Source organism: Cygnus olor, chromosome 1 (genome assembly GCF_009769625.2).
Source record: "Cygnus olor isolate bCygOlo1 chromosome 1, bCygOlo1.pri.v2, whole genome shotgun sequence".
Classification (NCBI taxonomy): domain Eukaryota; kingdom Metazoa; phylum Chordata; class Aves; order Anseriformes; family Anatidae; genus Cygnus; species Cygnus olor.
The window spans coordinates 4,306,774-4,320,910 of NC_049169.1; the positions used below are offsets into that span (position 1 = coordinate 4,306,774).

Below are 14,137 nucleotides of genomic sequence, written 5' to 3' on the forward strand. Positions count from 1 at the left end.
CCCAATCTTCTTTTTCTTTCCATCCTGTAGACTAAATAATAATAATAATAATAATAAACCGTTCACCACCCATTTGATGCAAGGTAATTTTAGGCTAATTTCAGGTTATCATCTTCTCCAAAAGGATAGACAGAGCTAAATGAGAGGACACTGGAGAACATTAAATTGAAAGACAAATGGTAAGGAGAGAGAAACCTGAGGAAATAAAAGAGCCAGTGCGAGCTAAAATTAAACTCTTTTTTGTCTGTTTGTTTAATAGGTGAGTTTTAAATATGATTTGACTTCCCTGAACAATCAGTAAAGACTCCCATGTGGTGGGCTCAATGCTCCACCCATCCCCAGCTTGGCCAACACCAGGGCTGGTTGTTCTCAGAGTCTGTGGCTGTCTGCTCCCTGACCAAGCCTCCACGAGTAGTTAGCTGCCATAGGAATTAATATCTACAGTTACAGGGTTGACGGAGAAAGCACTGAATGTTTTTTCAATGTATCCCAGCAAGTATTACATGTCTCTGACAAATCCCAGTGGCCAGAAACTCCAAGGAACATCAGAGCAGCAAAGGATGCTCAGAAGAAGGTGGACGTGGTAAGCAAAGGATCAGTGCTAGGATGCTGCTTAGTGAACAGTCATTCTCCTTCCCTTCCTTGAAATGTACCTCGTACACTTGTTCTTCTGACAGCAGTCTTTTGGGAGCTATCCCCTGCTGGCAGATGTTGCACTAGCTGTGGGAGGGAGCGGGCTGAAGCAAGGTGGAGCTGGGAGAAGCACACTGTGTTTGTTTGTTTGTTTTTTCCCAGCTCTGCTCTCTTTTTGCTGGGTAGAATCCCTTTCTTTTCAGAGATGAAATGAGGTGTGATGTTTTTAGGGGATCTTTAGAGGAATCCAAAGTAGTAGGATAGTTAGATGAATCCAAAGTAGTATGAAATCCAGTCTAAAGCCAAGTTTTTGAATGTCTGCAACAGTCCAGAATCCTATTCCTGGATTTCTGAGAAACAAAAGAAAACCATTTGGCACAGAGGTGACTACTTCTTTTCCCTTCATTTGGTTAAAACTTGAACAACAAGATCTTCAGTACAAGACAACAGCTGACAGCAGGTCCAGTCCTCCTGATCTCCCATGTAAGAAGATCTTCGGTGAAGTCCCAGGAGCTGGCAGGGTCTGGCCCAGCCTGCAGTGGTTGCACCCATCACATTCCTCAGTGGCAAATCAGGAAAATCCCTGAAAGACAGACTTGAAAGTCTCCAGTGATGCATGGCAAAAGAGTCAACACTTCTTGCCTAACACATGCTCCAGAGCAGATTTGGATGTAGTCCAGAATGTTTATTTCTGAGGCTTTCCACCTTTAATCCAAAGAATCTAAGGTGATAATTGATGAAGGAGAAAGCAGCAGTGACAGCCTGGTGTTGGCCAGGAGGTTTATCTGAGCACACTGTGGTCCGCAGGATTTTCTGATCCAAGTTTGTTGTCAACATATGGTAACTGCTGGAGGTGGGGGCTGTAAACACTGATTTCAGATTTAGGGTTAGAAATGGCATTTCTTTTTGAAGAGGTCTTGGCAAAGTGGCTCTGGCATTACAGCAAGGTGGCTCTGGCATTACAGCGTTGTAGTATCACTGTGTTAAATTTCAAGGGTGAGTACACTGAGGCCAGGGAACTATGGTCTGTTCATGATTTGTGAATAAAAGACTACTGAAATCAGTGGTTTCCTACGAAATCAGGCTAAAACTCAGGACAAACCATCCAATTCGCCTTCTGATGGATGGATTCAATTCTATTGCACCTTAAAGTCAGATCAAAATTCAGACTTGGTCTGAAGAATTAGTTTGGTTCTTGCTTTTGTGAGAATTTTATGCCAATGTGATGTCACTGACCTCTTCTGAGTTACAGAAAAATCAGGCTCAACATGTGGGACTCAGAGGGTCATATATCCCTGTAAGGTAAATGGAAAATACTTATCCTATATATATACAACTAAGGCAAACCCTCTCTGTTGCTCACCCTACCTGGCACAAAGCAAGCCCCCAGTTTCACTGGCCAGGGTGCCATTGGGACAATTTGGAGGCTGTCTACAGACTGGTGACAGAGGGTGCAATGGGCTGGATCCTCAGCTGGTGTTTTACCTGAAAACACTGCAGCCTGAAAACATTGATGATTTTTATTCCCACCTATCAACTAGATTCATGAAGGTGCAAAGTGAAATCAGCACTTTCTCAACAGTCTCACCAATAAATCTGAACACCTTTTTTTTTTTTTTTTTAATGCCATGGACTCCAAAACCAGGCCTTTGAAGTGACTTGAATTTAACTGGATGGGCTTGACTATGAAGGATATCATGCATGGTCCTTTACAAGAATGCAATACTGTACAGATCCCATCACTGAGACATTCAGCTTCTTGTACACAGCCAGCATGGCTCAGAAAGCATTACTGTGCCTTAGGTCTTGGTGCAGCCCTGTCAATTCACTGCAGCTTTGTCTGATAACATACAGAGACCATGGGTTGAGTCCTCCTTTATAAATCACTCCGGTATAACAAGTAGCATACGACTGGTATAACACTTCATCCTTTCGTATGACTGGAGAGGGGGGGTCAAAAAAAGCCCACTGATCACTAAGATCAATTTGAAGTAAAGCCCAGGTCATGTTACAGATGTTCACTTCCATTTCAATATGAAAGAAGTGTGTCAGAGTTGGCTAAAAGGATTGTTCATGTCCCGAAATTGACCTACACAAACCATCATCAGCCGAAAATGTCCAACCATTCTCCTTGGGAATGTGTCCGCCATCCGTAGCTTTGCTTTAAAGAATGACAAACTGTCTGATCAAAGCTGGCCTGGCACCACAGCGTAATGGGTTGGCGAGGCTCACGAGGAGAGATGCCAGCAATCTTTCAGTGTGCTTTACTACAAGTACTGAAAAATTAGTTCAATTTGTTGCTAGTTTTTCGTTGTGTTATTTTTTCCCCCATAGATTAATTCCCAGAGCTTCCAATTCCGTGTATTTTTGGAAAAGAAAAGAGGGAGGGGATGAAAAACTTGAACAAGTCACAATGTTAAAAAAGAGAGGGAACAAGAAGGGGAATAGAAAGAAATGGAGAAGTGCAGTCAGTTGGCATATTGTGCATAGAAAGCAACTTTTACTCGCTCAATCTGGTGACACAGTTTGATGGCTGGACCAAGCTTCAGCTCCATGCATTCTTGCACCGTGGGCAGTGTCAGCAACAGGAGGGCTTGGCCATCGATGTCCTGGGGAGGAAAAGCACAGTGATAACGGTTTTGTTTATGGATTCTTGAAGGCAGAAAGCAGAACCAGATATGGAGAAGCAAGAAGAGAAGTTTACCCCAAAAATTAAAGACGGTTTTGTCCTCTGCCCTTTTCTCCCACTTTGATGCAACCCATCTCCTTTTTCTGAGGTACCTGATGTTTTGTTTGGAAGTTGTGTATTCATAGGTTCTCACCTCACCCACCATTTGGGAAAAGCCTCCCAGCTGTGAAAATGCTGGATCACCTTCTAAAGAGGGGACCAGAAAGATTGGATAAGTCCCATTCTATGGCTGAGGAACTGAGGCAAGGAGAAGGCTGCAGAGCACACACCAGGAAACACAGCAGGGAGCTGAAAGGACAAACTGAACTCAGTCCCAGTGCCAAGCCAGACCCTTCTTTCCTCTCTTTTGGCACATGATTTGCTTAACACAGGTTTACGTCTGCCTCAGTCCATGCTGTGTCCCCTGGTCTATCCAAGATCTGCCTTGTTCTGCATCAGCTGCTGAACAACCAAGAAGAGAGGGCTTGGAGCTCCAGGAGCTCTTGCAACCTCTGATATCACAAAACCATGGAGTGGTGAAGGGTCCTCCAGAGGTCACCTCCTTCCCTCAGACATACTTATGCTCCAAACTCTCTGAACTAGCACCCCAGACGAAAGACATTTTATGAGGGATTTCTGTTGGCTTTATGATCCTCCTTTTAATTACATGCTCAAGTCCTCTTTACTCTTTAATGGACTGAGAAGCAGACCAGTGGGCTACAAAACTGCTTTTTACCCCCTAGGGAGGATCAGAATGTAAGTGCAGAAAAAGCACAGTAACTCCCAGGCAACATAAACTCCCCAGGACAGCCCTGATTAGGTAGTGTTAAACACAAGGAGGATTTGGACACCTTAAACACTGCTTTGATCAGGACTGTCCCGTTGTTCAGGTTCTTCCTATGCTGAAGCCTGATGCTACGGCTTGATGGTATGGCAAATAAAAAGGAAAAGCTCCAGTCATCTGTGTTTGATTAAAGTTCCTATAAAATTCTCTTGCACAGGAGGGACAGGGTTAGCTTTCAAGCCCTGGAGTTATTCCAGGCTGATTAACAAATGGTTGGAGCACGCTGCAGTGCAGTGACTACAGCATCGTGCTACAAGAGTGCTTCAGCCTTGCTCTACACTCAGACTTTAGTTTCCCCCGGTCAAAGCTGCTGTACCCTGGTACACAGCTACTCATGGTGAAAAATCAGAGATAGTTCGACATGCAGTGGGCCATACCACTGAGTGCCATCAGCTATGGACTAATTAACCACACTGCTTCTTTCTAACTATGATTTCCTAGAGCTGCCCTTTACTTTCAGCAGTGGCTGTTACTCATTAGCCAAGGAATGGCTGTTTCTATATAAATTTTACACGTTCACACTAACTTGAGATGAAGGGCATTAGCTTCTACTCCTGTAAACTTACCTCCATAATGGGAGATGTTTGGCATCTCCTGGAATTAGGTCACCCAAGGGCCTGCCTGACTGCCAGATCTTCAAAAAGATGTAGATGGGAAGTTGGTGCCTACATACTTGGAGCACCTAGGTGTTGGTGCCAAAATTCATGCAGCCAATTTTGTGCTTGATTGGCAGTTTTCTGCTTTCCAGGCCGATATTTTAAAACGGGTGCAACCATGTGGCCAAGAGAAACAGATGTATATGTACCATATAACCACTATCTGTCGATACTCTAAGGTGCTGTGCTACACTGTGGGCCTTGGCATGGACCATAGAACCACAAATAAGAAAGAACCAAACTTTCTGATTTTGCCAAGGACTCAGGTTGGAGGATTTTTCTCTCTGAGTATCTGACAAGGCTCTGACTTGAATTTCCAAGGGTACCCATGCCTCATCAGACTCTTTTTTCTTTTTTTTTTTTATGTGAATAAACACCACAGACACAAAGAGAAGAGTTACATGAAGACCTCTACCTGCTCCTGAAATATTTTGGCAAGGGGTGCACAGTCAGTCAGTTTAATAAACCTCACGACATCCGTCACAGTCCACTCCAGCGGATTACTGTCCAAGACAAGCTTCTCTTCCTCTTCATGCTTAATTTCCTAAGAAAAAACAAAAGCTCTCATAAAGAAAACTACCTGGTATGGAAAACCATGCCGCTGCTGAGTGGAGATGCCCTCCTCAGATGAGAAAGGCTTGGCACTGAAGGTCAATTTATAGAATCATAGAATCATAGATTCATTAAGGTTGGAAAAGACCTCCAAGATCACCTGGTCCAACCATCACCCTGCCACCAATATCACCCACTAAACCATGTCCCTAAGCACCACGTCCAACCTTTCCTTGAACACCCCCAGGGACGGTGACTCCACCACCTCCCTGGGCAACCCATTCCAATGCCTGACTGCTCTTTCTGAGAAGAAATGTCTCCTAATTTCAACCTAAACCTCCCCTGGGGTAACTTGAGGCCATTCCCTCTGGTCCTATCACTAGTTACCTGTGAGAAGAGGCCGACCCCCAGCTCCCCACAGCTTCCTTTCAGGTAGTTGTAGAGAGCAATAAGGTCTCCCCTGAGCCTCCTCTTCTCCAGACCAAACAACCCCAGTTCCCTGAGCCGCTCCTCACAGGATTTTTGCTCCAGGCCCCTCACCAGCTTCGTAGCCCTGCTCTGGACACGCTCCAGGGCCTCGATGTCCTTCATGTAGTGAAGGGCCCAGAACTGAACACAGCACTCAAGGTGTGGCCTCACCAGAGCAGAGTACAGAGGGACGATCACCTCCCTGGCCCTGCTGGCTACACTATTCCTGATACAAGCCAGGATGCTGTTGGCCTTCTTGGCCACCTGCTGGCTCATGTTCAGGCAAGCACCAATCAGCACCCCCAGATCCTGTTCCTCTACACAGCTTTCCAGCCACTCTCCCCCAAGCCTGTAGCGTTGCATGGGGTTGTTGTGGCCAAAGTGCGGGACCCAGCACTTAGCCATGTTGAACCTCATCCCATTGGCCTCTGCCCATCAATCCAGGGCCTTCCTACCCTCCGGAAGATCAACACTTCCCCCCAACTTGGTGTCATCTGCAGAAAGCATTAGGGAAAACACGCCGTTAATTCGGAGCTTGCAGGCACACTCACTTCCTTGACTTGCGAGCACTTCTCTGCCTCACCGAAGGAGAGGGGCTGGGGTTTGCGGCTCCGCCGGGCCCTCTCCGTGGGAGGAGGCCTGTCCGACTCGGTGCTGCTCCGCAAGGTGACCGCTCGCCGGGGCCTGGTGGAGGGCACCTCGGCGGAGGAGGTATCGGTCTGGTCGTCGCGTAGCTCGGAGCTCGTTTCCTCGCTCCCTGTCTCGTCCTCCATCACATCTGGCTCATCATCTTCACTCTCCTGCACAAGGACCATCAGAGAAATGGCAGCCAGCCATGGAGATGAATATAGCAACAGCTCAAAAGGCACCGGGTCAAACTGTACACCCATGTCCGTGGCGGCCAGGGTAACATTTATTTTAACCAAATTATCTCATTTTTGTTACAGTGCTATGTAGATTAACCCTTAATTTAGATTTGTTACAAAATGTAAAAAATACCCAGTGAACAAGTTTTTTTTATTTGTTTCTAACAAAAGGGCAATAGTAATAAGTCATCTGGCACGAAATGTTCCTCTGTTGTGCTGGCATCTCAAACCCTGTGGCACTGCGGATGTGCACGAGAAGGGAAAATAAAAAATATTTGAGGCAAAAAAACAAAACACAGGTTGCTTGAGATGAAGTAAAATCAGAAATAGGCTTGATTTTAAACTTTCACCTTGCTTCTAATTGTCACAGGTGTCACTGGAATTGAAGGAAACGTCACCTTTTAAAAACATCTGGATGTACCAATGCATGGAAGGCATTGCTTAGCTGGCATTTCCATAAAATCTGGTAGAAAGGACTTCACTCAGATTTCCCTACTTTTGGCCCAGAACCTAACTATTAACAATGCAGTGCAAATTTCCAGGTAAATGAGACCAGCAGATCCCAGAAGATTCCTGGGATTTTTGTCACACAGAGCTTGCAGACATACTCCAACTGATGGAAAGTGTGTATTTTGAATTTTATGTATACCTACATTGCCCAAATTGCTTTGACAACCTAGCTCTGATCATGCATCCAAGGCACATGCACAGGTCTTAAGTGAAAGAGAAAATTTAGACCAAATTAGTTATATTGGTTGAAAGGCCGAAAAACTTGGGTAATGGTTGATTTCAGCTTAAAATGGGTTTATTTCAATCTAAATTCCTTTGAAGCAGTATAATTTAAGGAAATGAGGCTGAACCACACCTAAATGAGGACTAAGTCATGAAGATGCAAGCAATCGAGTGATAGTGGATAAGAAATTGCCCCCCTCCAGCTGAAGTAGAGGGAATTTAACCAAATGAGGGTTTTTTTGGGTTGCATGAAGCAGCAGCAATTGATAGCACTCAGCTGAAGAAAGGAAAGGACACAAGAGCTTTATCATTACTGTCGTAGGAAAACCACCTAGGAAGGGTCCACAAAAAAGCGATTTCACCAAGTTGGCTCCAGCTTTCAGTTGGACATGAATCATTGCTGTTGGGATCCTGTCATATCACATTGCGTCCTGAAAGGACTGAGGCCTCAGATACCACACGTTTGGGACACAAACCATTTACTTGACTTCTAAGGCTTCCAGCACTTCTATTGTTAGCTTGAATGAATGATTAATGAAGAATTAAAAGCCCTCGAAACCACACTGGCCCAATAGTTATTATTTATTAGAATATTTAGAGATCTCAGACATGGGTCACAGACCTCCTCCAGTCTTCTGGATGCTGCAAAAAGCATCTAACAGGTTCATCTGTTTGCCTACAGGGTTATAAGGAAGTGAAAGAAAACAAAGATACTGTATCAGACAGCACATTAGCTAGTGAGCATTGCAAAGGTGGAAACAAAAACTGTATCTGCTAATTCCAGAACGGGCAAGGGCAGAAATCCTCTAAGTGTCCCTGTACAACCAGTCCAATCTTAGAAGCACAGAGTGGTAAGGAGGGATTCAAAATGGGAGACAGAAGTGGGGGGAGGTTGTTGATAAGTCCCTCAAAAATGAGATGCAGATGTGTGGGGGGGGGAGGGAAGCGATGAGGGAAATTGCTGATTTATCCCAGTGCAATGCGTACCTCTCCAGAGCCTGCAGCATTCACATCAACAGCTGATGACCTCCTTTTCTTCTGCACGAAGATGGATTTCCGCCTTTTTCTGCGTCTGGCTGGCTTGACATGACCACTTTTCATGTTGTTATTTTCCCCAATTGGTGGCTTAATGATTTTTTTCCTCTTCCCATAATAATAAGCTGGAGAAACGAAAGTAAAATTCTAATTGAAAACTTTAAACCACGAAGAGACGGGAACTTCAGCTCGCTTTTTGCTACTGATTCAGTGTTACACCCTAGGTGCACTTTTACGAGGAGCTTTAAAATGCCTTGATTTGGAAAAAAAAATCCAGTGTAAACATAAGATGTCATTGTGGACTAGCACAAAATGTTACAGCTTTTATGTATACACTTTTATTGGTGATGAGTTCAGAATTTAACCCCACACTATGTACTTAGAGAAAGTTTCCACTAAGCTGAGCAGTAATTTTAAGTGATAAGCCAACATGTTTCATACTTGATCTAATGCCCTTCTGCATGAGTTAACAGCCTTAGACACATTTTCAGTTGCTAATAGTTTCAGTAGAGAGTAGAGAGGGCTAGCTATCCTGAATTATGTATGTTGGTTCAATGCACAAAGGAATGTGTTTTGTTTCTGTTTTCTAACTGAGTATTTCTTGGCCCAAACTGAAATTAAGGACGTGAAAGCATCCTGGCTTTACATTAGGGGCTTTGTTCAATCTGCTTTTTGACATGTTCTACATCATCCTCTGGGGCTGACAAGCAGAGTGTCCTGGGACATCTAAAATGCTACTTGGCACCCATGTCAAAGTTTGGAACTGCACCAAGCTCTTCATAAAATCAGTTTAGGGCACCATTCATCTGGCCAAATACAAACACCAGCTCTAGGATAAGATAATCACAGCTGTAGATCCCCCAGCTGTACCCCTCCAGCTCTCCATTCACTACCAATGGGAGCTAGGAGTCTATCAGGTGTAAAATTCTATAGAAACCCATATTCAGTGATACGAATCTCTCTGAGCCTGTTTCTTCTTCAACCCTGGCACCAAACAGAAGCAAATCAGTTCAAATCAATCATATTGGTTCGTTGCAACTTCTGTGATAGAAGGACCCGCTTCCACTTTCCTGACCTGTTTAAGACCCAGTTAAATCAGTAACACCGACCAGTAATAACAGTAACACCAACAACAAAAAGTGCTGAATACACACTTAACTTCAGCCTTCCTGAATAGGCAGGAACAAGTTCAAATGTTAAACACCTTGAACAGAGAAGGTCAATGCTACCAAACTCCTTCCAGCACCTCAGCACTGCAATACTGGCCCATGCTGGTGATTATGCTGGAAACTCTTTGTTAAGCAGGAGGACACGATTCACCTAAGCTAATGAAGGTTGTCTCAGATGCAGAGGTTTAAATCTACTCTGGCCACTGCAGGCTCCTTTTATGTGCTCCTTAAATTAACTTTGCATACAAAGGAAAGTCAATACTTCCAAAGAACAGTGAGTTTCCAAGAGATATATTAGGATGGAGTGAGATGGACTGTTTTCTGGCAATGCCTGTTTCTCTGTACAGAATACTAAGGGAGCTCATAGTGACCCAGCCAGGATTAAATAACTGCTCAACCTACATGAGATGAATCCTACTCAATATTTATGTATTACCCAACTCATGTTCTCCATAACTAGCTCACACAGTATCCCACTGCTCTGATACCTAGCTAGCAACAAGTCCTGCAGCCAATACTCACTGTACTTGGTTTTAGTATGAATGGAACAGTTCTCCGGGCAGACTTCAGCCACCAGCACAGGGCTGAACAAATTGGGGCAGCACTCCAACTTTGCACAGACTCTTCTGCAGAAATCCGCCACCTGATCCGACGTTCGCACAATCTTAACAGTCGCCCTGTACGTCTTCCCTCTGTATCTAGAAAAGAGTTCAAGACGACCCCGTGTTACCAATCAAGCTTTGATGCTACAGACCAGATGCTGCCCTCTCTTAGGGAGACATAGTCCTTAATGGGTTTTGGGAGCATGTGTCTCTTGGGAGGGCAGGAATAAAAGGTCTGCTTGGTTAACTGACTCCATTTCAGGCAGACTTGAAGGAAAGGTTGGGTGAAATGATCCTGGAAGCTGAGCTGTGTCACGGTTTGGTTTGGGGAGGCATACAAGTGCAAACTGGATATACCTAGAGATACAGCAAAAGTCAGAATAAGCTTCCAACAGACTTGGTGCAGATATTATGCAGGATAGTACACTAATACTATGACCTGACACAAAGTTTGGGGGAGAAGGGTGTAGTCTCTTCTTATATATTGACCTGTGATGAGAAGCTTATATGACTTGCAGAACTTTCTGGTTACCACCCTGTACTGGTGATGGGCTGTGAAACCCTCACTACACCTTTGGTCTCCTCCACTGCCATCTTTCCTGAGGCAGCTCCCACATCATGTGCCAGCTCACAACATGCCCACAGTTTGATCATGCAAGCTAAGGTCACTTGCATTGTAGAAGTATTTGGGTGAACCTCGATTGTCTGCCATATGGAGACTAGATGACTTCACTGCTATGAGATCTGGGCAGTCCAAAGCCCGAGGAACTCATCAGGAACTCATCTGGAGTGGTTTAACAGGGTTCCAGGAACAGGCCCTAAAAACAGCAATTCCTACAGGGAATGCTTAGAGCAGAAATCCGCAATGAAAGGTTTGTCTTAAATTTGTTAACCATGTGCTACTAAAACATTTATTTCAGTGTTTTATATGAACTGTTTCTGAGCGATAAGTGAAAGAAAGATACGGTTACATCCGTGCTATAATACATTGTAGATGTGAACTCTGAAAAACCAATTATCCCCATAATTTATTAAACAGCAGCACCAAGCTATTGTAAACAGTGAGATAAGGTTTTTAAAACATCTCTTACACATCCTGAGGAATGCAACACAAGAGACAATCATGCAAGTGCCCGGTGCTAAGGCATTATAAATGTGCTTTAGAGGAGAGAAAAGTGACACACAAAAGAAAGGGAGGGAGAGACAGTGAAAGAGAGAGATTACTGGACTGGAAGCAAAGACGAAGATAGAGTCATCAGGAAAAATGAGACAAAGCATTTGTGAGTACATTACAACCCACACGTCACTAGCAGGGAGGCAGCTCCTGACAGTCAGATATGGAAGAGGAAGAGGAAGAGAAACAAAGGAGACGTGGCTGGAGAGTTAAAATACACAGCATGCACCTGGACTCAATTCCCTCCCTCTGAAGATTTTACTGAATTGCACAAAACAACCAAGAAACCAACTCTTTCTGCTCTACCACCCAAAAGCTCTTTCTGGAAACACTGAGATATGGGAAGAGGGTTTAATCTCATGGTATGTGAAGTGCTGTAGAGAGGGTACCCAAATGAAACTCAGGTCTGAGAACAGCCCAATCCAACCATTCTCATGTCACAAAAGACTTGATTCAAACTATCACCTCAACCCAAAGCTCTTTCAGAACCTATAGGAGCATCTCTGCAAGGTACCAGAGGCTCTGACACCCTATTTGGTGCCCCAAAATGACCCCAGGTTATGGAGACAGTCCTGGAGCCATTCACTCTCCTTATTTAATTAGCCAACCCTTTGTGCACCCTGACAGACCTTGGCAGACATATGATATAAACTGGAAAAAGTGCTTCTTCCAGACGGAGAGCACTGTTATCCCAGCTCCCCTATGAAATAGCTGTGCAGGCTGGTTGGCTAAAAGGGGTTTGGCAAAACTTAATATGAAAAGAACAAATTCTACAGGCATTAAAATATATCTACTTATAAATGTTTTATATTTCTTTTCAATGTGTTTGAAAAGACTCCTGCCCTTATTACTTCTCCAGAAGCCATTAAGTTTAATGACGGCCTAGATCGTTAGGTCAGTAAATCTGTGACAGGCTGCAGAATTTCATTGTGCTACCTTCACCTGAACCCCAACAACTTTGCTTGGACTAAAGCACCACTTCCAGAAAAGCACCAGCCTCCCCTTTAAGGTCTTCATGCTGGAAGAAACCTGGCAGCAGGAGAACCTGTATCTATAAATCTATGACTCGTTTTATTTATGGATATGTACGGATTTAACTTACATTTATTTGTCCTTGTTCTGACTTTCACCACGAGAATGAAAAGACTGCATCTGGTTTTGTTTCCCTGCAAAAGCACTGTAATCAAATTGCCTCTTGATCTTCTTTCTTACAAGCTAAGAAAACTGCCTGATGGGTATTATTCAAGGATGGCTGACTTCTAACTGCATACTTCCTATTGTGTTTGGCTACCCAGAAAGGACCCATTGTACATCGTAAAGTGCCTGGTGAAAGAAAAAGATGAAACTAGGAAAACGAACAACTGACTGATTTCACAGTTTGGTCTGAATGCAACACACATAGCAATTAACAGACCGGATGGCAAAATGTAGATCAACACGAGTGCACCAATCAGTCTCAACAACCCAACGTGTTAATACTGGCCGCAGTATTATTTTTTACATTATTTTGGCCTTGGCAGCACCTCCTTCAACTATAAACCAGGTTCTACTAATATTTTCCATATTTCTCACACTACAGATTTCTAACGCAAACACCACCAAATGTAATTTGAGCTTGTCTAGGACAGCCATGCGAAAGAACTCCTTTGGGTATAATCAGAAAAACCTTTTCCATTAGCATCATTCAAAAAATTACCTACTACTGATATTCCTATTGATGCTTTCATACAAGGACTCCTATCAACTTAACTACTTTTAAGCAGTAAGTAACCTGCATGCACAGCATGGCAGCACTGTAGACAGAAAACAGCTGTGTCAAGCTTAATATTTTTAGTTTGCTTGGAAATCACTGTTATTTTAAAAATGATTTTTCAGCTCGAGCTGAAGAAATTTTACTTTACTCTCCCTTTCTTTATGCCCTCAGATCCCAAAATTTGGAGAAACCCTTCTGGCTGAAACAATTTCCAGGAAAAATACACTCAGGATCTTTGCTGATTCATGAGCAACAATATTGAGCTAATAGCACTTTGCTGGCAGTATCATACTTATTCTTCTTTTGGAACCAGACATTCATAAGAATAAAATGTCTTCTAGGAGCTCCAGCTGGGGTCCATTGTGCAATGATGTGAAAAGGCTTGTGATGAAGATACATCAAACAGCAAGAGCTTTGAGATTACCCTCATTTTCAAAGGTTTCATCACAAGGATATAGCTAACAGTTCTGACAACCTTTGAGACTATTTTGAATAACTCCGTGTCTAAAAGCCTCCATCTCCTTTCAGAGGATCAAAAATTCCTATCTGTTCTTCTGCAAGAAATTTCCAATTTCTTTTCCAAGCTCAAAGTCCACCAAACATATGAAATCTCCTGCAAACACCAGCCACCAACAGCAGACAGCCAAAGTCTCTCTGCATTGGCTCTACCAGAAGCAACTTACCAGTCCAGCAGCACAAACTGTCTAACATCCACTTCATTGTTTGATTCAAACCCTGCCTGTATGGATCATTGCAAATGCCAATAAAAAAATAAATAAATAAAAACCCTAAAGTTTTCATCAAAACCTTGACACCTTTAAAGCTACTCAGTCTGTCCTGAATACCAAGGATTCTGCAAATACGCCTAATCTGGGTAAAATCAACAAAACCATGGTAGTTTACAGTGGTAATTACACTAATTCACCCTTGCAGTGCCTCAAAAATTAGGTGGCAGAGCTGATGCAGAAGACAAATCACATCGTAG

The 14,137-nt window shown here is 43.6% G+C and overlaps 1 protein-coding gene across 1 annotated transcript in view; it reads right to left on the reverse strand.

The window, feature by feature from the left end:
- Positions 1-791: 791 nt before the first annotated feature.
- Positions 792-14,137, reverse strand: part of SFMBT2 (Scm like with four mbt domains 2) — a 112,418-nt gene continuing 99,072 nt past the window's right edge. The window contains 5 exon segments of the mRNA XM_040546600.1: positions 792-3,242; positions 5,217-5,345; positions 6,373-6,621; positions 8,407-8,579; positions 10,146-10,321. Of these exon segments, the coding sequence (XP_040402534.1) occupies positions 3,102-3,242; positions 5,217-5,345; positions 6,373-6,621; positions 8,407-8,579; positions 10,146-10,321 (868 nt within the window). The 3' untranslated portion in view covers positions 792-3,101.